The sequence below is a fragment of the Alternaria incomplexa genome (assembly GCF_024043165.1).
Source record: "Alternaria incomplexa strain BMP 0042 chromosome Unknown scaffold_1, whole genome shotgun sequence".
Lineage (NCBI taxonomy): Eukaryota > Fungi > Ascomycota > Dothideomycetes > Pleosporales > Pleosporaceae > Alternaria > Alternaria incomplexa.
Genome location: NW_026249850.1, coordinates 3,824,859 through 3,846,377, shown reverse-complemented (window position 1 = coordinate 3,846,377; position 21,519 = coordinate 3,824,859). Strand labels below are relative to the sequence as shown.

At 54.0% G+C, this 21,519-nt stretch overlaps 7 protein-coding genes across 7 annotated transcripts; 4 read left to right on the top strand and 3 right to left on the bottom strand.

Annotated features, from left to right (window-relative positions):
- Nucleotides 1-502: 502 nt before the first annotated feature.
- On the bottom strand, nucleotides 503-2,385 carry J4E90_001366 (uncharacterized protein; the record flags this gene model as incomplete). The annotated part of the gene is made up of 2 exons (XM_051430954.1): nucleotides 503-1,356; nucleotides 1,407-2,385. The coding sequence occupies 2 exons, from the start codon at nucleotides 2,383-2,385 to the stop codon at nucleotides 503-505; spliced, it is 1,833 nt and encodes a 610-aa protein (XP_051296441.1).
- Nucleotides 2,386-5,421: 3,036 nt separating this feature from the next.
- On the bottom strand, nucleotides 5,422-8,459 carry J4E90_001365 (uncharacterized protein; the record flags this gene model as incomplete). Its single annotated transcript, XM_051430953.1, has 2 exons — nucleotides 5,422-8,248; nucleotides 8,455-8,459. 2 exons carry the CDS (start codon nucleotides 8,457-8,459, stop codon nucleotides 5,422-5,424), a joined length of 2,832 nt encoding a protein of 943 aa, XP_051296440.1.
- Nucleotides 8,460-8,752: 293 nt separating this feature from the next.
- J4E90_001364 (uncharacterized protein) lies at nucleotides 8,753-10,581 on the top strand (the record flags this gene model as incomplete). The annotated part of the gene is made up of 5 exons (XM_051430952.1): nucleotides 8,753-8,842; nucleotides 8,896-8,908; nucleotides 8,971-9,021; nucleotides 9,117-9,242; nucleotides 9,290-10,581. 5 exons carry the CDS (start codon nucleotides 8,753-8,755, stop codon nucleotides 10,579-10,581), a joined length of 1,572 nt encoding a protein of 523 aa, XP_051296439.1.
- A 2,066-nt stretch (nucleotides 10,582-12,647) lies between these two features.
- J4E90_001363 (uncharacterized protein) lies at nucleotides 12,648-16,286 on the bottom strand (the record flags this gene model as incomplete). The annotated part of the gene is made up of 1 exon (XM_051430951.1): nucleotides 12,648-16,286. The coding sequence occupies one exon, from the start codon at nucleotides 16,284-16,286 to the stop codon at nucleotides 12,648-12,650; it is 3,639 nt and encodes a 1,212-aa protein (XP_051296438.1).
- Nucleotides 16,287-17,230: 944 nt separating this feature from the next.
- Nucleotides 17,231-18,323, top strand: J4E90_001362 (uncharacterized protein; the record flags this gene model as incomplete). The annotated part of the gene is made up of 2 exons (XM_051430950.1): nucleotides 17,231-18,178; nucleotides 18,228-18,323. The coding sequence occupies 2 exons, from the start codon at nucleotides 17,231-17,233 to the stop codon at nucleotides 18,321-18,323; spliced, it is 1,044 nt and encodes a 347-aa protein (XP_051296437.1).
- Nucleotides 18,324-18,936: 613 nt separating this feature from the next.
- Nucleotides 18,937-19,725, top strand: J4E90_001361 (uncharacterized protein; the record flags this gene model as incomplete). The annotated part of the gene is made up of 2 exons (XM_051430949.1): nucleotides 18,937-19,178; nucleotides 19,230-19,725. The coding sequence occupies 2 exons, from the start codon at nucleotides 18,937-18,939 to the stop codon at nucleotides 19,723-19,725; spliced, it is 738 nt and encodes a 245-aa protein (XP_051296436.1).
- A 437-nt stretch (nucleotides 19,726-20,162) lies between these two features.
- J4E90_001360 (uncharacterized protein) lies at nucleotides 20,163-21,449 on the top strand (the record flags this gene model as incomplete). Its single annotated transcript, XM_051430948.1, has 1 exon — nucleotides 20,163-21,449. The coding sequence occupies one exon, from the start codon at nucleotides 20,163-20,165 to the stop codon at nucleotides 21,447-21,449; it is 1,287 nt and encodes a 428-aa protein (XP_051296435.1).
- Between the last annotated feature and the right edge of the window lie 70 nt (nucleotides 21,450-21,519).

The following is a 21,519-nucleotide window of genomic DNA, read 5'->3' as shown; positions in this document are numbered from 1 at the left end:
TGGGTGGGAAGGATTGGGACCGGGCGGATGGATGGATGGATGGATGGCGACACTGTAGTCAATGAGTGAGAAGGGGCAGAGAAGAAGAAGTCATCACAGTCAAGCATGTAGGACAAGAAGTAACTTCATCACTATATTCAATCCCCACATCCGCCTCTACGTAACCCCAGTTCCGACTACTTCATCAGCCCCCAACAGACCTTGGGGTCAGAATATATCTACAAGAAAACCCATTGCCCGATGAACGCCATCCAGAACAAGGATCAAGGTACGCATGACGAACCATCGCGCAGTACCGAAAGAACAAAGGAAAAGCAAAAGAAGGCCTACTACTCGCTGATTGCGGCTGAAACCCAAGTCGCACGTCGGAACAGCCGACTTGGATATATATGATCAAACAAAGGGAATCGTTACAATCATGTAGGACAGTCTATGAAAACAAAAATCGCTGCAGTGTTTGAGAAGGAAAGATCAGAATGAAGACAAATTGTAGAGTCATTGGCTATAAGTCAAACGACGATGTGATGTCGGCTAATCTTTGCATGGCGGGGCTCATGGTAGCAATCTTCCTCGCCAGACGCTCTGCTAGAAGTGCCTCGTTCGCTTCGTCTGAGATGACTAGCGAGTAGTGTGCGAAGGCCTTCTCGGGGTTGGTGAAGAGTGCCTCGTGGTCCTCAAGCGGTGCGGCGGCAGTGGTGGAGGGAATGGACGAAGAGTAGTACAGGTCGTACTCGGCATCTAGCTCCTCAGTCTCATCGGCGGCAGCGGGAGCGGTGGGCTCAGACTGGACAGGGCGCTCGACGATGGGATAGTCAGCCTTGACCTCCTCAACCGACGAGTCGTCCTCGGCGTTCAGGATAGCGCTGTATCCCTTGCCAGACATGGCCTCGATGTCGAGGGGGTTGGTGGGACCCTCAGGCAGCTCAGTGACGGCGAAAGCAACGGGTTGCTGGAAGTTGAAACCATTGTTAGCACCCCAGTTGTTGCCATTGTTGGTGTTCAGGTTGAGCATAGCAAAGTCGAGTTGGGGCTCGGGGACCATGGTCATACCAACGTGGGTGTTCTCGGCCTGCGACATGCCGTTGAACTGCTGTTGTTGCTGGAACTGAGTGGGGGCAGGAGCAGCGGCGACGGGTGCTGCGGTTGATGGCATTGAGGTCATGGGGGCCTTGGCCTGGAGCGACTCGTCGCGAGAGAGCTCCTCGAGGAAGGGAGTGAAAGCCTGGTGGCGGAGCAGACGCTCGATGAAAGCGCGCGAGCGGGCGTTCTCCTCCATGAGGAGGCGGTTCTGGGAGCGGAGTTCGTTCGCCTCGTTGACCTTCATGGCAACTTCGCCTTCGAGCTGGCCAATGTATTCTGGTGATGTTAGTTGATGTTGCAAGTGTACTGGTGTCGATGTAGCTTACCCTTCCTTCTCGAGCGGAAAGCGCGAGCGGAGACCTTGTTACGGAGCTGGCGGCGCTCCTTGGAGCTGAGCTTCTTGCCCTCCTCGGACGCAAGCAGCCTCTCGTCCTCGTCCATGTCCTCCTCGTCCTTCTTTGCGCGGATGATGTGGGGGAGGAGGCCTTGGTTGTCGTTGGCCATGTTCGCAGATGCGTTCTGGCTGTCAGCCCGGATCTGTGCGACGACGCGGGTGATCATCTCCTCGGTGTGGGCGTCGCTGAGCGGGCTCGAGGTCTTGCGGCTGGCCGAGCTGGTGGAGGCCATGCGGTTCTGTTGCTGTTGTTGCGCTTGCTGCTGCTGCTGTTGTTGTTGTTGTTGCTGTTGCTGGAGGGCCTGCTGTTGCTTCTGGTGGGTCAACTGTTGTGCACGCTGCTGCTGGGCCTGCGCCTGCGCCTTGGCCATGGCAGCCTGCTGTTGATGCATACCGGGCCAGACCCTGACGTTGGTGACCTCCTCTTGTGTGATGGCGCTGGGGTCGACGAAGTCGTCTTGGGCGGCCTCGTTGAAGACGAAGCTGTTCTGGCGGTAGTCGACGGCCATGTTCATGCCGACGTCCATGGGCAGGCCGTTGTTCCAGGCGCCGTCCATCATGGAGTCGCCGCCCATCATGGCCATCTCGTCCAAGCCAGTGGACGAGAACATGGGGAAGCCCGTGTTGTAGCCGGCGTTAAGGCCGGGAAGCGAGTTAGTGGGCAGGCCAGTTTGCTGCTTGAAGCGCTCGTACTCGTGGCTGGGCTTTGCGGGTGTCTGGAGGTCGTCGTCGATGTTTGTGCTGGTGGGACTGGCCATAGTCGATGTCGCACTGGACTCCCGCTTCAGAGTGGCAGGCTGCGTGGGCGAGGGCATCTGGCCAAAGTCGAAGAACTCATTGGGGTCGACGCATTGGTTCGGGTGGCCGTTGAAGGGGGCCATGGTCATGGCAGGCTGGACGGCGGTAGCCATGTCGCTATTGTTTGTTCGACTGCTGGGGAGTCGCTGATCGTGTTTGAGCGGTCCTTAGGCAGGCAAGCGGCAGTCTTGGGGTGTTGTGTTGCGGGCACTGGGTGCGTGACAGGAGCGGTTAGCCTGCTGGAAAGTCGTCGTCAGCTCGACGCTGGGCCGGTTCTGCCGGAAGTGTGGCTGTGCCGATGGATCCGCGCCTCCTGCGAGCACGTTTGTTGCGATAGAGCGAGTGTGTTGGTGGTGAGAGGATTGTTGTTGTTGTTGGTGTTGATGCAGAGTGCAATTGTCGGATGAGAGTCTGGTGGAAGAGAGGCAGAGTGAGGGCGAGGATGGGCGGCGGCGGCTTCTTTGCTGGGGCCCTCGCCCTTGCCGTTTCAGACTGAGGCGGAGTCCCCCTTCTCGAAATAGAAGGAAGCAGGCCCAACCCGGTTGGCTCGCTCGCCCGCCGATCACTGCCTCCGCCCAGCAAACTTCGGCTCTTCCTCTCTCCTGAGCGCCGGGTCATCTCGTCGGCTTCACCATTCTTAGTACACTAGACACAATATCAGCATAATGCTAATTCTCGGATATCTATTGCCCCTCCGCGGTGCTTCCACGGCACCCGCCTCTGACGTCACGTCACGGCTGTCATTTTTATTTTCATCAACCCGAGTCCTTCAACAACATCCAAGGCCATGGCACCCAGCTGGCGAGTCTCCGTATACTCTCGTGCAGCTAGGCATACGCACTTGATGCACTGTCGGCGCATACTCGCCGAGCCCGAAAGTTGGACAGGCGAATCACCGCCTGCCCTGCTGCACCACCACTGAGGCTGTGCTGTCATACTGCACCCTTCTGGGCACGCTTGCGAACCCCGCTGCTATTCGTCCACTCAGGCCTCTTTTCTCTCCTGCGCGAATAACTTCCATGCCGTGCAGCCATTGAGCCACAATCTACCGGCTTGGTGGCGCGGGCGCCCAGTTCGGTTGCATGCCGCCAGCCAACAGAGCAAGTGCAAACGAGCTAGAGTCTAGATGCCAACTCTAGACCTCAGCATCTTACCATGCAACGCCTGCACATGACAAAGCCTTCGTATACGTACGTCTGGCGCAGCACTTGCTCACATTCCGCAGCACCACCAGCCATCAAGGCCGTCTGGCGTCTACGCCGACGGTCAGCATGAACGCCTCTCCGGACAACCTGCCGCGCCCAGTGCAGCGACAAGTCCACATCCACATCTACCGCATTATGCCAGCTTTGCGGGCTCACCTGTCAAGTCTGTCAGCGCCAGCCGCAAATTCTGATCTACATGGTCCCGTCCTCTGAGCGGAGTCGGTCTTTAGTCCGGCAATCTCCGTCCCAGTGCCATGGAGTGACTTGACCCGACCAGCTTCCCCGATTCCACTGGCCATGAGACCTTTGAATCTTGAAACACTCGTCTTGAGTCAACAACGACTTAAGACGTCACATCTGTCACTGCTTCATGCCCGCGCGGGTCCTGCCGCCCAATCAAAACCAGCTCATCCCTCCAGCGTAGCCAGCAACCCATGCTAAGATGAGGATAAGCCCTACCTATCAGATCTGCATTGCAGGTACAGGCAAAGCCAGTTTGCACGAGACCGATTATCGGCCAACCTCATGGAAACTCGTGGGAATGTTTGCTGCGCCATTCTCCAGCAGCTGCACAATTTTCGCACTGGAGCAAGGCTGAACACGGGACGCGTCATCAGCAGTCAGAGGAAATTTCCAACCTAAAATTGGGAGAGACAATTGCAAGTGATGCAGCTGAAGACTTGGTGACAGTACTACACGCGGGCTTACACCGGTCTCTAGAACAAGGCCATGCCTACACGTCTTTGTCATGCGTAGTATTGGCAGGCTGACAATCACTTGGCCGGCCTTATACACTTACCATAGACTTACTACAGCCATCGAACTTCAGAAGCATCCAACTGCAGACTTGAAAGATCGTCCCTGCCAACACATCTCTGTGTACCATCTTTGGCGCTCTCTGTACCCCTCTCCAAAGGCCGCGTACACAGAGACACTTTCTTGCATCCAGAACCTCCTAATCACTCAATGTCATGATCCAAAGGCCGCAGCAATTTAGTCGCACGTTCTATTCCCTATACCCAGCGAACCGCAAGCCGCCCGTCCGCCCCGGCCGCTGCGCACCAGCGTCGGAGTCAAACAGACCATCATGCCATTATCCACAACCGCTCACTTCCGTCTCAGCCCGTCTCTCACAGCGACCCTGACGCATAAACCACGGAAAGACATTTGGCGACCGCTAATCGGCCCGCCTCAAACCGTAAAAAGGGGTCTAGTGTCCAGAACCCTCAGACCCTGACCCGTCATCTGGCTGAACTCTTACCCATGGAGCCACAGAACACACACACTGCTGTTTCACGGTCTTCGACCCCGAAATCCAGTCATGCCACATTCACTTTCCCATCACTGGAAGCGCTGCTACTCCCTACTAGATGTGAAATGTGAAAAGGCCTTCGAGACGGCTTTGACGCGACGCGCGTCTCGTGTCGTCTTTGAACTGGCGGTCGATGCTCTTGCCGTGCCGTGGGTTTTGACAACTCACAGCTCCGTGCAAGCCTCACTTGATTTCCCCATGATCGCTGGTCTTGGGTGAGCTTGTTGCACTTTACGCGTTTCAGGAACAGACGATGTTGGAGCACGGCTGGGCTGGAGGCGAGCGTCGTGAGAATATGGAGTAATGTGTTTCGCATAAGGCGCTATCGTGAACAGTGATAGTCCATCTACTATGAGGGCCTCACTTGTAAACCTAATCGCTTCTCTTGAATCATGCGAGCCTGGGGAGTTGGATTAGCTTGGACGGTCGATTGGTAGGCATAGTCGCCAACCGATGCCTTGAGTGGGGGATGACTGAAGTCAAGCCAACGACGTAGCGTATAGCAAGCTGGTCGTTCGTGTACTCCAGAGAACATGTTGGTGCCGGGTCATTACAACCTCGACAAAAAGAGAAGAGGATAATTGTGGGCAAAGTGTCATTGATACATCATTATACATAGCATCCAAGGCTTTCTATATCCTCTTCTCACCCTGCTCAGGCTCATCCCGAAGGAAGCCATGAACATCCTCCTCATCCACGCTACCAGGCTCGCGCTCAAGCCCAGTGGTCGTGCCATCGTGACTATACTCCATGACAGGCGGCTGCTGATACTGCTGCTGCTGTGATTGCTGACCATACTGCGCACTTTCAACCTGTTCGAACTGCGCAGTCGCCTGCTGATACTCTTGCTGGCCCATCATCCCCCCCTCAAAATCCCCCACTCCCCTCCCCTCACCCCCCATATACTCCCCACCGTCCATCTCCCCCGCCAACCCCAACTCGCGAATCGTCCTTACGAAAAACGCCTCTCCCTTCCGATCCCCCATGATACCCCCTCTCGCTACCCCCTCACCACGCGCCACATCCCTCACAATCGCGCGCGCACGCTCGTAATCGCCATCTTGAGCTAACGCACGCACAACAGCGGCCATGGCGCCCCAACCAGGCAGATTCTGTTTTTTGCTCATGCGCGTGAGCACGCTCATCATCTTGCCCACCTCGCCAAAGGACGCATAGCCTTCTAGCAAGCGGTCGAAGAGGACGCGGTCACTGGGCATGCGCGGTGCGCTGAAGAGGCGGAGGACGATGTCGTCGACGCCGGCGATGTTGGGGGGGTCAGACTGGAAGTAGTGTGTTATAAGCGAAGTGTAGACGTGGACACTGGGGACGAATTTGCGGGATGTCATGTGTTCCATGACGGCGCGCATGGCGTGGAAATTGGAGTATTTCTTCAGGAGACGGTCGATGGCTGTGGCGTATATGTAGTCGTTCATTTTGAGGCCGTTGGCTTCGAGGTCGTTTAGGATCTTGAGGATGCGTTCGGTTTGTTGGGTTGAGGTGAGGTTGTCGAAGACTTGGTTGTCGAAGGCGGCGCTGATGAGCATCGTGTGTGTGGCTGCGTCGCCTTCCAGTCCGTCTTTTTCCATCTGGGCGAGGATCTTGAAGGCGGTGCTCCGGTCGCCTGCTCGAAGGTAGAGCTGCACGAGAGAGTTGTATGTGATGGCGTCGGGTTTGATTTGGAAGTTCCTCGACCAGGTGAGTAGTTTTTGTACTAACTCTACTTTCTTCTGGTGGTGCATTCTCTCGCTACGGTTTTGTACAATGGCGGATATGGCGCCGTTGATGACCTCGATAGAAGGCTTTGTGCATGGGTTCACTGCTTTGCTGGAAGATTGGACCTTTTTGGGACCCTTTTGTCCTTTGGTCTGCTTCTGAGAGTTGGCGAGAGCGTGCTCGGCTGCAACCCAGCGTTTGCCCATATCGTCCAGAGCGACAAAGGCTTCGTTGACCTGTTTCAGGGACATCAAGCCGTTGATACGGGCCGTCCAAGCATAGTTGCTTGGCTCTAGACCGGTTCTTAGCATGCGCTGCCACATTGCGTTGAGGCCATCCAGATCCCTTGCCTTTGCGCATCCTTCCAAAAGCGCAACCCAGGAGTGCATATTTGGCTCGACCTTGTGAGCGATCATGTGGTTCCAGACCTCGACGGAGCGCTGTGGGCTGAGAACAGTCATGTACCCAGAAAGAAAGGCGTTGTATATAGCGGGGGGTATAGTCTTGTCTTGCGCGGCGTATGTTTTCTCAGTCTCTCGCCACATGCTGTCCAGCGTGGCTGCCGAGCCTTTGCTTGACACAGCACGCCCTATCCTGGTCATATAGAATGCTTCCAAGTTGGTGTACTCGTCGCCTGTATTATCTGGACCAAGGGTCTCGCCGGCTTTTCCAAGAGCTACTAGGGCTTTTCGTGGAGCGTCATTAATTTCCTCCATAATCGTGACCTGGACATCTTCTGGTAGTTTCTTAAAGTCCGGGGTTTCTGTGTGTTTCAATACTGAGTCTACAAATGAGCCGGCGAGTAGCTGTCTAAGGAAGGCTAGAAAGGGAGCGGCTTCTTTTTGTGTCTTTGGATCCAGTGCGTCCGAAATACCGTAGAAATATACAGCACAAAAAGCCAAGGCAGGACTAGCGACATAGTTGGGAATGTAGCCTTGCAAGCGCATGTTAAATTGTCTCTGATCAAGCATATCCGGAATTGTGTCGACAGGTGGTAAGTGCCATTCAGTACTGACAGACTCTATGGTACCGCTCCCTGGCCCCATGCATTGGAAGAAGAGTCGCCATACAGACAGCAGCTCCGTGACTAGTGAAGGGATGTCTCTTGCCGATCCAGATGGGGTGTTTACAGCACGTATGATTTCATACGTCAGATAACCTATTGTTGGTCTAACCCAGTACTCCTTCCGAGCAATGCCAAGCTGCTCATATTTGAGAAGTACTGCAGTTGGTGTAACCTTCAAACCCGGGCTGGCTGCGCAAAAGGTACTCGAGACGGCTCTGAGGAGTTTCGCAAATACCCGGTCTTCACTTAACAGCTGCGCATCGCGATCTGTTGGCTCTGTCAAGGCTTTGCAGTCGCGTGAAGTATAGATGCTCTCAAACGCTTTCCAGGCTCCATTGATCTTGCCGTGGCGGAGAGCATCGAGCACTGGATCAGCGAAAGCTGTGCCCATTCCGGACGAGCCGTCCTGTGCTGCATCGACGTATGCAGGTTCCTCTTCACCACCACCATACGTTGAGCCTTGGTTTGTTTCGTTGTAGATGAGTCTGGAGTATCGGCCAAGTGGTTGTTGGCTGTGGGGAGGTTGCCCGTCGCGTGCGCCCGTAAATCGTATATTTGGCCCGTTGCGATTCGTCTCCTGTGTGCCGTCTTCCTCATCTCTATTTTGCGTAGATGCTTCTTCATCTGGCGGTTCCGCGGCATCGTGTGGCTTTCGGCCGGCCAGCGAAACGATCGTGGCTCTAGGTTGCCATTGAGGGCTTCGCACGGGGGTACTGCGTCGGGCCAGGCGTGTCCGGCACTGTCGACATACGTATGCGCTTAGCATAATGCTGTAGCGAGCCTGAAGGGGGGGTGGAGGGGGGTGAACGCTGGCGACGATGGTTAGCTGGTGAGGTCGAAACTTTTTGGCGTATAAGTTTGCACACCTGCAATTGCTCTTCAAGACCTCATCTGCGCGGTACTGTCAAATCAAAGAACGCCCGTTAATCCAGGAGACCGTCCCGCGTGAATTGTTGTACAGAAATGCGTGCCGCCACAAATCGCGTGCAGGTGTCGCGATGCTGTGCGGAATACCTCCGACCAATGAGACGCCATGACGTCCACACGCTTCACGTGACTGCGGGCTTTCTCCAGAAACCTCTTAGGCCACCTCAACCTCATTATTCATGCTCTGCATAACGGAAGAGCTCTAATAATAAATTCATTTTCATCTCCGAGTATCAGTGTGATTGATAGAACATACGATGACAACCCTAATCCCGCGGCAGTTCTATTCGCAGGAGGAGCTCGATAAGCTTTATCCGAAAGAGCTTGAGTTGCAGCTCGTACAGATTGTGAGCACCAATGCCATAGCTTCTTTTCGTGCCACCACTAACTGAGATATTAGTTACTTCGCCATGGTGTGTAACATCAATGTGTTATTGACATGTTGGCAAACTCGTATATTGACGTCTACACATAGGCGAAAGAAGCCCTGTATCTCCTCGCTTCCAGAATGTAAGCATTCTAGTCCGTGCACTACAGTGCCATTGTTAACATTACCAGACTGGACTGCCACCTTGTAAGACATCTCTCACGAGCTGACTGAGGGGTTTCTGACTCGACAAGATTGGCCCTACTGCAACTCCGCCCGACAACTTACCAGTATAATACTGAACACCAAGGACTTTTCGAAATGGGATCAATTGAAATACCGCCGCCGCCTTGAAACTTTTGGCATGGATGATGGACCCGGTAACATGTTCGTCCAATTACCCCGGACGGTCACTAACAACAACTAGTCATTGCATCAGGACCTAAAGGCGAATTCGATGCCATATGTCAACCCGGTGAACTCACAGACAAGGGCCGTGAAACAACTCTAGCCCTAGGCGAGCGCCTTCGCCATCTCTACGTCAACCAACTGAAGTTCATGCCCGAGCTCATCTCCGATAGTGACATGATCTATCTACGCGCAACGCCTATTCCACGCGCTCTAGAATCTCTTCAACAAGCCTTCTGGGGCTTCTACCCCCCATCCGCACGAACTGCAGACTTCCCTCCACCAACAATCATCACCCGAACCCCGGCTGATGAAACGCTCTTCCCCAACGACGCAAGCTGTAGACGTTTCGCTCAATTGAGCCGAGCATTTGCGCAACGTGCAGCTGAGCGTTGGAACGACACCGAAGACATGCGCTACCTCACCAAAGTGCTTTCGAAATGGATGCCGGGGGAGCAAAAAGTAGCCGTGGACTCTCACCCTAGGCTTTCCGGTATCATGGACACCCTAAACGCCACCGATGCACACGGCCCAGAAACCAAGCTGCCAAAAGAGTTCTACGACCCCAAAGCCCGTGCCATTATCGACAAGATCGCGGTCGAGGAATGGTACGCAGGCTACACCGAGTCGTCCGAGTACCGTATGCTCGGCATCGGCGGCCTAATGGGCGACATCACCTCCCGAATGGTCGGCAGCGTCGAGCGCAACGGCAACTCCGGCATCGTCGAAGTCGGTGGCGTAGATGGCAAACTAGGCAAAGGACGAGGCGGCGAAACCAACATCCGCTTCGCCATGTCAGGATGCCACGATACTACCCTAGCCGGCGTACTCACATCGCTCGGTACCTTCAACGGCGAGAAATGGCCCCCATTCACCTCGCACATCGCCGTCGAAATGTTCCGCAAGCGAAACCCCACTGTCATCCCAAACCCCCCCGCCCCCACAGAGCAAAACCCCACTCTCAAAACCCAAAGCTGGTGGTCCTCCCTCTTCGGCAGCACAAAAACCACTTCCGACTCCAGCCTCACCCCCGAAGGCATAGCCCGCAAGCCCATCACCGATCTCACCACCGCACAGCGCGACCAACTAAACGACTACTACGTCCGTCTCCGGTACAACGACAAAGTCATGGAGATACCTGGTTGCAAAGCACCGGGCAAGCATCTAGACGGCGATACTAGTTTCTGCACGCTGGACGCGTTCAAGGCTATTGTGGATAGGTATACGCCGAAGAATTGGAAGGCGGCGTGTGCGAGTCGGTTGGATGAGCCGGCTTTTCCGGTTAAGATTGAGCCCGCGGGTTATGAGTAGTTAGTTGTGCGAAGAGTGAATACAGTTTGTGGAAAAATGAGGGTAGTGGCGGTATAGATTGTTGACATGTTGCATGGAAAGGATAGAGATAGACTAGATACAACATGATTCTATTTCCTGACTTCCACCCCAGCTATAAAAACCTCCTTTAGATACACATGCTCCTCCCCCCTACATCCCCAAACACAGCCCGCTGCGCACCACACCCCAAACCCTTCCACGCCGTTCTGTCGCAAGCCGGTCATATTTCTCCTCCAGCCCCATAATCTTCACATCGCGTTCCCTCAGCTCCCCTTGTAACCCTTCCATCTCTTCCCTCAGCTCCTCAACCATCTTCCCATCTTGACTCTGACCCTGCGTCTGGAGAACCTGAACCTGTTGACTCAACTCCATTTTCTCCGCCCTCAGCTCAGAGACAGTTTGCCCGGTTTGGATTTGGAATTGTAGGAGTTGGTGGCGTAGTTCTATTTTGTCTGCCTGGAGTGAAGAGATGGTTCTGTTAAGTTCTTGTAGTTCTTGTAGTTCTGTGTCGGCGCGGTGTGTGTGATGGGTGATCAATGCGGCGACGACACCGTCGAGGGCGCTGTTGGTGAGGAGGGCGAGACTTGAGATGAGGTCTGTGGTGAAGGTGGCTAGGGGGAAGGAGGATATGGAGTAGGATGACATGGTGGAGTTGGTGGGTTGGGGTTTTGGCTGGTGGAAGAGAGGATGGAAGGATGGTGGTAGGGGATGGTGGATGTGTGATGATGATGGTGTTGCTGTGATGGTGGAGCGGACGTGATAAACACAGCATTCCATGCAAGTTCAGAGCGTCAATATTGTCTTACTTCACAAAGGAAGTGAGTCTTGAGTATGTGTTGGCAGCAATGAGACATATTCTGCACAACAGACTGTTCCTTGATCCTGCGACATATCGAAAGTGTCTCATCTGGCGACTTAGATGCTCATGTCTCCTTCCTACATTTCCCGAAAAACCCTCCGTCCAAGATACGACTTCAGCCTACCAAAGACATTCCGCCGCTTCGACACCTCAATACCCTTCCCATCCGCGACAATATTATCACTCTCTTTACTCGCACCTTCCGCATCAACTACTTCTTCCTCCTCCCCCTCCTCCTCACTCTCAAAATACCTCTTCCTCCTCGCTTCGCGCTCCTCAGCCTCCAGCCTTTCCCTTTCCCTTTCCTCCTCCTCCTCCTTCTCCTTCACAGCCCTCACCCTAGCCCTCGCCGCCCTCTCCCTCAACATCTCCTTCGTTCCTTCAAATGCGCTGCATAGTCCTCCGCAACAGTCACACTAGTATCGTACTTTGCCGCTTCATCAGGAAAGTCGAGCGGTTTCGCGTTGGACGGAAGACCTAAACGTGCCATGTATTGCTCCCAGGACTCGGTGGTGGGACGTGGATCCGGTCCGGTTTGTGTGGGTTTGATGTCCGCGATGATGTGAATTTGGAATGACATGGTTGTTGATGTATTGAGGGTGTGTTAGGCAAGGTGTAATTGTGACCTTACGGGTTGGAAAAAAGGGAAGAGCCACTTTAGTGTTTCAGTTGCGTGATGGACTTGGGAACACATGGTATAGTGTTAATGTAGACTTCTTTGACCCCTTTCACCAAAGCATACAAAGGCCTACATTTTTTAGCGCAACACGCAATTCGCTTCAATGCCGAGTGAAATCTGAAGCTATTCTAGCCTCGCTTGCTATTGCACATACAGAGAGCAGTTGATTATGAATTGATTTTGGTATCTTACATCTATACCCTTTACTGTACATGGCCGACTGAAGCCGCTGTACACAGAGTCCTGTCTAATCAAGACAAACTCTCGTCACACGGCTGACACCTGATGTACAAGACCCATGCCGCTAGTAAACACATTCGAACAAGTGGCCTAGTCCGCTGACAGTAGATCCTAGACACCAGACAAACACTCCGCCGGTAGTATCTTACAGCTTCATCAGTACTCCCATCACATACCAAGCCGCTGAAACCGGGACGAAAGTTCAGAAACATCTAGGTGTCATGTCAGCATACACGCAAAGAGATCAGAGCGTTCAAAAGCATTCCACTAACTCGCAGAAGCCTCGTCAGCCACCCTATCCGAGTGCCGTATGGTGCCGGTAAAACGCCCTGTTCCACCAGCAAGCATACCATCAAACTCAGCGGCGCGAGCTGCTTCAGCGTCTTCCCAGCCGGTTCTCAAGTCCCAGGCCGCATCCAGTGCAGCTAGCTCGGAAGGATCGATGTCTTGCACAATGTCACCCAGGTGGCTCCACTTGGCGCTCAGCATAGCAGGCGCAAGAGCGACAATACGCTTGCTAAGCATCTGGTTGCGCCAGTGAGCAGCCATGCCAAGAGGATCGACATCAGCTTGATCAAAGGATGAGCTGGACAGCTTAGCATAACCGCATGAAACAAACTCGATTGTTCGCAGTGAGGTAGTGCGCTCGCCGTCGGCCTTGGAATGCTCAGATCCAAAGTCGGAGAGATTGGTGCCGGGTGAGATTTGATCAATGATGTCCATCCAAGAGCCTTCACGGGGTTGTGCCTTGAGTACAGACTGAGCGTCGCCTGGAACTGGATTGTTTGCTAACGCAGGAATAGGTTGAGGCTGCTGTCCCAGAATTAACTGCGTTTGCAATTGATGGACCTGTTGAGCGAGCTGGGCCACAGTGGCGAAATTGATATGCTGTTGAGCGATTGCTTGAACCTGCTGGTTTGGCTGCGCCTGTGGCTGCACCGGAGCTTGGGGTTGGCCTTGAGGTTGAACTTGAGCTGGTGCTTGTCCTTGACCTTGAGGTTGAGGTTGAGCTTGATTATGCGGCTGTTGTCCTGGGTTGTTGGGCACCTGTCCGATCTGCTGTTGCAGTTGGTTATGTAAGGCCGCTATATTGTTGTTTTGAAAACCTCCAGCGTTGGCCTGCAGGTGTTGAAGTTGCGTTTGAAGCGTCTGGATATAAGCCTGAAGGAACTGCTGCTGATTTGGCACTAATTGCGGACCTTGGGCACCGACAGCGCCAAATAGTGCACCTACCGGAAGATGAGGCGGCATTATATTGTGGAATGCCGCTGGTTGCGGGTGTGGGTTGGCGTTAGGACGCAGCACGCCCGTAAGTGACACCGAATCCAATACCAAAGTCTGTAGCTTGTACCGATCGTGCATCTTGACGAATTCGCGCAAAGCTGGTGGCGTAATCCAGCAGTTGTTAAGCACGAGTTGTTCTACATGAGGGAACTGAAGCAAACCTGCCTTCACAAGAGCTGCATCAGTCGCGACCAGCACCGTAGGATGGATAGAAGGAGGATTCTCTGAACGACCTCGTATATCCATTACGGGAGCAGGAAATAGAAGTTTGTTCCTCGCGTACAGTCCCTCAGCATGTTCGCCTCCAGTGACAAAACCAACTTTCAGATGACGGATGTTCGCTCGACCAGCAACATGATGGCGGAGTAGGTCGAATAGTATACCATGGCTTTGCGTGGGGCTAATCTTTGGCGCGTCAACGAAGCCGGCCTCGTCCTTTTGCACAGTTCGCCAGCATGGAATCACCATGATAGTAACGTTGTGGAGTTCTAGTAGTGCGTCCCAGAAATCCGAACGATTTAGCATTGGAAGGTAACGATCGGAGAGCCCGGAAATGTTCAGCGTGTGTACGTGTTCGAACGTGGTCGGGTTGTCGATGATAGAGAGCATGTACGAAGACATGAACGCTCGTTGGGCCCACTCAGTCTCCAATAGCCATTCTTTCTGCGCCTTGGTGAGCTTGGCGGGTATGACAGGGTTCACAAGGTGGGCTCCTTCCGATGGCATTTTACTCGATGAGAACAGAATATCTGTACCTGAAGGTGGTGGGGTTGACACAAAGCGCTCCAGAACATACGGGTCTTCGAAGCTATTAGGAACAGGGAGATCGCCGGGTTCATAAGGAGTAGCAGCATGGAGAAGCTGAGGATCCAAGTAGGGCATCTGTGGTTGCTCATCTGCAAGATTGTTGGCATCCTGAAGCTCGGCAAGAGGGAGTTGACCATCCATCCTGTATAGTGTGGCCAGTCTAACATCGCTACCAGCGTTCTGGTGGCATGCTTCAATGTGATTCCAAAGTTCCTGTTGGGCCTGGGCTCTACGATCTGGGATGGCTTTGGCAGTGCCAAAGACGCGAGATGGCTTTTGCAATACACGTGCTCGAATAGATCTGTCCGGTCCGTTCAGCCATCCTAAACCGCTATCAATGGAAAGCGCCAGTTCCCTGACACTTTTGAGCTCGGAAAATGCTGTTTTCATCCGCGGTGTTTCATCAGCGGCATTTTCGAGTCCAGCGACAGTATCGAAGCGACGATACTCTTCATGTGGCCAGTCGTAGTTACCCCAAAAGCTTGTCTTTTTCTCCGTCAGTGACTTGACGGGCGGCATAGAAAGCGATTCTTCGTTGACTTCAAAGCTCATGCCAAACTTCCTAATGTGTGTACCGAAGCCGCGGAAGACGTCGAGGCCGTGGCCGTTGTACACTTCATCGCCGTTTGCGTTCTTCCATAAGTAGCTGGGTTGCTCGATTCGTGCGCGCTTTTTGCCCTTGAAGTCAGGCTTGTGCTCTTGTGCTAGCATGCCGTAGATCTCGGTATTAAAGGGAACAACCACTGTCCGGAAGATGACCTGCGAGACCGATTTGTTCATCTCGCGGCTTACAAGACGCAGTGATTTTATGTCGTCGCGGTTGAGGTGTTCCGCGATCATCTCTACAAGCTCAACCGGCAGCTTCCATTTCGGGCGCCCAACCGAAGGACTAGGAAGAGTGTCATGCGACGCCTCATTCCTTGCAGTCTTTACTGCCTTCTTTCCACTTTTCTTGGAGGGGGGATGCTTTGGATCCTGATCAGATGCGAGCAGTTTGCTCTTGTCGAGCAGATAGTACTTGGCGGGTAGTTTTGTGGAACTGCGGCATTCGGGCCAAATATCGTTCGCTTGAGGGTTGGGGCTGATGCTGTTGTATAGCATGGCACTGATGGCACCCCTGAAGTTCAGGACGTGTGCGATGGCCTTTTCTTCTGGGCCCTCATAGCTATCGCGCGAGCGCTTCGAAGGGCCGGGCATGATGTGGTGATGTGAGTAGTTGAAGGGACGGTGGAGATTGTTCGCGGGTGACGAGGGGCCTCCAAAGGGAGCTGGTGCACCAACTGGAATTCGGTCTGCTTCGTCGTCCCAGTCGCCGTCGGTGAAGTGAACGCGCCGGGAGTGGGCACCGGAATCACTTTCACTGTGATCGTATATGCCCGAATCGCCCAAGTCCTCTTCTCCAAACCTCTCGGCGTCTTCCAACAGGTCCAAGTGCAAGGCAATCGCAAGCTCGTGGTCGTACGGATCTTCTGACATTGAGCCTCCGCCTTCGCCTTCACCTTCTGGTGCTTGAGGGGTTGGGTTGTACAGCCTGTGAGCGAAAGGAGGTTGTCTTCGCCGTCCACGTGGGGCGAAGCTGTATCTGTATGGGCGGCCGCGTGACGAGGAGCCTCGGTAGGATGTCGCTCCTGGGTTTGCGAAGTATTGATGAATGAGAGGCTGGTAGATATTGGGCGGGTTGTTCGCGGCTTCGGGACGTGGGGAGGGCGTAGGGCTAGCAAAGAGGGTCGCGGGCTGTTGCATGTCAGCGTATGGCAGGAGCGAAGGGGTAATGATGGCCTCATGCCTGCCAAAAGCAGATGTTGCTGTCGGCATGCACGTGCGGCGTGCCGTAACGGTGGAAGGTGCGTATGAGGTTTGCCGTACCTGGGCAGGAGCGTTTATTTGGGTTCCGCTACTCTCACCTTCCGTATCCTGGGGCGCGGCTTCGTTCGAGCGCAATGCCCACCATGGCGTCAGCCTTTGGGTGATACTGCGCCTTCCTTCGTTGTTCGCCATGATCTCGTGATGGAGCCAGACCGCTTCTTGGCCGATCTACAACGTCTTGGGACTCCAGATAGCTTCCGAAGGGCACGCGGTACAGCGGTAATGCAACGCTGCGCCCATTGAGCCGCGACGGCAGGCTGTTTGGAACCGGCGGATATTTCTGTACCTGAGTGTCTATTAGTGAGATGACATAAAGAGATCAGTATGCATGTCGCGATGAGAGTGAGGTTCGGCACGGCGGCATGCGGTGGTGTTGCATGCTTCAATCACAAGCCCAAGCCCAAGAAGTTGTTTGTGCTGGAGCCGCAAACGCGCCCCGCCGAGCCCATGCACGATGTCATCCCGCTCTGCGAACCATCCCCAGGTCTCCGCATTTGCGCCACGGCCGACATTACCCCTGGCAGCAAGATCCTCTCTCAGTACTTCTAATGCTATAGCATCTTTACCGCTTGTATCTCTTCTCAGTGTCGCGGCGTGTTGTTCACTGTGAATAACCCTGTCTTCCGCTCCTGCCCTGTGCCTCAGTGGGCGTCGATAGATGCGCACGCCTCGCCATCTATCTGTCAGATGCCAATTATCCCATCAGGGGAATCTGTACCTGAGAAGACTAGGCAATTAGTAGTAAGAAAAAAGAGGAACTGGACTCTGCTCTGATCAGGCGTGCCATCGCCACCCTCACAGACCACGTGCGGAGCGCGGAAATCCGCTCCGCAAGGCTGCAGCATAAACCGCCTGCCCAGCGAGACATACAACCCTCGCGTTCTCAACTACCAATGCCCAGCGCCAATTCGCAATCGATTGAAATCATGCCATCCTCCAATAATGTTTCACCACTTCTTGCCCTGCCGCGCGAGTTGCGCGACGAGATTCTTGGCTACCTGATCCTACCGCAGTACGTCTATACATCGACTTCGATAAAGGACACCCAGCATTTGTACAGATCGCGTCAAATACCCATGGATACCTATATCGATACACGCATCTATCTTCCCTCCCGTCCACCTCCAAACATTGTAGCAACGTGTCGGCAGCTACGAGAAGAGTGTCTAGAGCACCGTCTTCTGCTGTCAAAGGTCACTCCAACAACGCCGGACTCGGAGGAGCAGCCCTTGAGTAATGTCGTGGCTGCGAGGCTCGGAACCGAATTTGCCGAAGAAGCAGAGCGGGCCTGCGACGATGACGCTCTGCGTATTACAGTGGAGGTCCAGCGCCAGCTACGCGGGGCTCACGGTTACTACGTCCCCACGCGCGAAGAGATGTCGCCTCGTTTCCTCGCACTACTTCCAATCATTGGCAGGACTAAGAAGCTTAGGCTGGCTATCTGGCCCGGATACGACTGGTGGAATGGTGGTCCACAGGTGTTCATCGATAAACGCGGGAATGCTCGCGTCAACCCTGGTGAGGCAGCGAAGCCCAATGCTGCCTCAGTTGCCATCAGCCGGATCCTCCAGTACTTCCCTCACATCGAGGAACTTCATGTGGATGTTCTCATGCAGGCATCCGACGGTGGTAGGTGGGACTTGCCAGACAAGAAGTGGGAAAATGTTCAGCCCTGGCTGGATGCACCCGTTACGCCTGCAGTAGGAGAGCCAGTGAGGCAAGTTACTAGGAAGCTAACCGGCTTCTGGAAAACATCAGAACCGGAGCCCTTCTACATTCAGCACGAGATTCGTCAGTCGGGCAATACTTGGAAGGTCGACAGGAAGGGCGATATGGGCACCGTGAGTCGCTTTCGAGCCATACGCATTTGTTCGTCGCTTACAACTCCAGCCGACAATGAAGTCCTTCTGCGATACCGGTAATGAAGCCGATATGGAATTTCTCAGCTCGCTTGTAGTCGAAGAATCGTTCGTCCGAAATGATTAGAAGACATGAAGCTGAGGTCATGTCTGGACCCGCATGAGCGTCGGAAAATTACCGTAGCCCTATTCCCTAGTCCCACCGACGTTATATTGCCCTCATCAAGCATCGGCGAAATGTTTCAGGCGCACGGAATGACTTGTGGGGAAGCTTGACTTGACAGACAGGGATCCATGCGCGCGGAGCATTCCCGACGCATCGCAAAATCGATGCACATCACGAAGAACATCGTCTTTGGAGAACGGGCTGCTGATCAGCTTCTGAGGTTCTTCCGTCAGCTCCATCAATACTAAACTATCAGGCAAATCCACCAATGTGCCAAGTGGCCCTCCCACCTTTCTCAGATGATCGACAAGTCTACGGCCTGACCATGGGACACCCTGGAGAGGAGTAGCGTCTCGTTTGGGCATAGCTTGCTTGACATGTTCATTCCTTCGAAACAACGGGGTCGACTACGAACACAGATACTCCGTGAGCACGTTCTCCTCTTTCTATTTCTTAGCTCGTACGATGTCTGACGTTGTACTTAAACTTGATCTACATCTTCTCAAGTCTACCACCCGCACTCCAAATAACGAATAGACCACTACACTCCTTTCCACTACTATCATCTGTCAATATGAAGTTCAGCGCACTCCTCATCGCCAGCACGGCATCTCTCGCCCTCGCCGTACCTACCGCTACCGTCCAGAAGCGTGCAGACTACTGCGGCCAATGGGACAGCACCGTGACCGGTGACTACACCGTCTACAACAACCTCTGGGGCCAAGCCGACGCCACATCCGGTTCTCAATGCACCGGCGTTGATGGTCTCAGTGGCAAGACCCTCAAGTGGCACACTTCATGGTCCTGGACTGGCGGGTATGTCCTTCTCTCTCTCTGACACCAAACTCATACTAACATCTCCTCCAGCCCCGGACACGTTAAGTCCTACGCAAACGTCGTGACAAAAATTACCCAGAAGGCTCTCTCATCCATCAAATCCCTCCCTTCAGTCTGGAAATGGTCTTACGCCGGCGATGACCTCATCGCAAACGTCTCCTACGACCTGTTCACCTCCTCCAAAGCTGGCGGTGACCCCGAGTACGAGATCATGATCTGGGTCGGTGCTCTCGGAGGCGCTGGTCCCATTTCCGCCACGGGCAGCCCCATTGCTACCGTGACCCTGGCTGGCAACAGCTGGAAGTTGTACAACGGCAAGAACGGCCAGATGAATGTGTTCAGCTTTGTTGCTGAGAAGCAGATTAACAGCTTCAATGGCGATTTGATGGAGTTTGTCAAGGAGGTTACTGGCAAGCATGGTATGCCCAGCAGCCAGATCTTGACAAGTGTGGGAGCTGGCACTGAGCCTTTCTCTGGTAGCAAGGCGAAGCTCAGTGTTACCGAGTACAGCTTGAGCATGAGCTAGATGCATCCCGCTCTTGGTTTGTTGGAAACCATGTGGATGCACATAGGCACTTCTTCTTGTATATACTTTTGTCTTACTCTGCACATACTTCTCTCGCGCACTGCACATACAATGATCAAAACATTGCTCTGGCTTCTTGCGTTCTATTGTGGTATCTACACTTCTTGCTCGACTTGCAGGATGGTATCGCGGGCCGCTCTTCCTCGTCTCGCTTCTGAGAACCGACGTTCCTGCTCCACGTTACACAAGGCAGCCACCGTTAGCATCGTCTAACCTAACCCGGTGCGCAATGCGACAGCGTCACTGGAGGCCTGACAGGTAAGCTTCAACAAGCCTTAAGAAGCTCCTCAGCCAAGCTGCAGGTGGAGATGAAAGAACCAAACCAGCGCTGATCGTCAACCTCGTCCTGCAATACTACATCAAAGGGTAACAAAAACATGGCACCAGAAATCGCAATCATTGGCGCAGGCCCCGGCGGCTGCATGCTCGCACGCCTGTTACTCGCCCAAAGTGACTGCAGCACCACCATCTTCGAAGCAGAAGCCTCCATCAATTACCGTTCGCAAGGCGGCACCTTGGACTTGCGCGCCAACACAGGTCTCGCTGCAATTAAATCGGCAGGCTTGTGGGACGAGTTCCAAAAGTATGCGCGCTATGATGGCGAGAGTCTGCTTGTCACCGATAAAAACCTCACGACATGGTTGAGAAGAGGTGGACGCAAGACAGCAGACGGGAAGCTGAGCCCAGGAGACGCACCAGAGATCGATCGTACAGATCTGAGGAGAATGCTCATGGAGAGCTTACCTCATGACACCGTTCGCTGGGGCTACAAGCTCTCGCGCGTCGAAGAAAGCAGTTCAGGACTACTTTTGCGTTTTGCGAACGGTGAGGTACTAGACGGCTTTGACTTGATCGTAGGTTGCGACGGCGCTTTCAGCAAGACACGCAACCTCCTGACATCCGAGAAGCCATACTACGCCGGTCTAGGCGGCTGGACAATGTACATCCCCTCCGCCTCAACCGCCGCACCAGACCTCCACAATTTCGTCAACAGAGGCAGCGTCTTCGCCTACTCCGACGGAAAATCCCTCTCCATACAACAACTCTCCGACTCCTCCATCTACGTCGCCTACTACGGTCAGCACCCAGAAGATTTTGCCCAAACATGCGGTTTCGACGCCCAAAACGACGTCGAAGCAGCGAAAGCAGTGTTGAGAAAGGAACTTCACGATTGGTCACCCCAGCTCCTCGACGCAATCGAAAAAGCAGAAACAGGACTCGTATGGAGAAACCTCTACCAACTCCCCGTAGGCTTCACCTGGCCACACAGACCCGGCATCACGCTCCTAGGCGACGCAGCACACGTCATGACGCCGTTTGCGGGAATCGGTGTTAACACGGCGTTTTACGATGCCATGGTTCTTACGGAGCAGATTGTTGCGTACACTTCATGTAGCTCCGCCGGCGGCGAGGGTGTTAATCAGGTGGAGGCGCTGGGACGGTATGTAGAGGGGTATGAGAAGGAGATGTTTAGGCATGCGCATGCTGCGCAGCGGCGTACCGAGGGCGCGAAGAATGCGATGTTTTTTACGCCTGGGGCGCCGAGAACGAGTATTGAGACGTGGGTGCTTTGGCAGGCGGAGGAGCAGGTGCCGGCGTGGGGGAGGGGGGTTGTTAGGGTTGCTGTGTATTTGGGGTATTGGGTTTATAAACTGTTTGTGTAGAAGTTGACTATGCCAGCCCAAAGGTGCATGCTCTTCTTGTTGGTGTTGGCCTTTTCGCACGGGCATATGA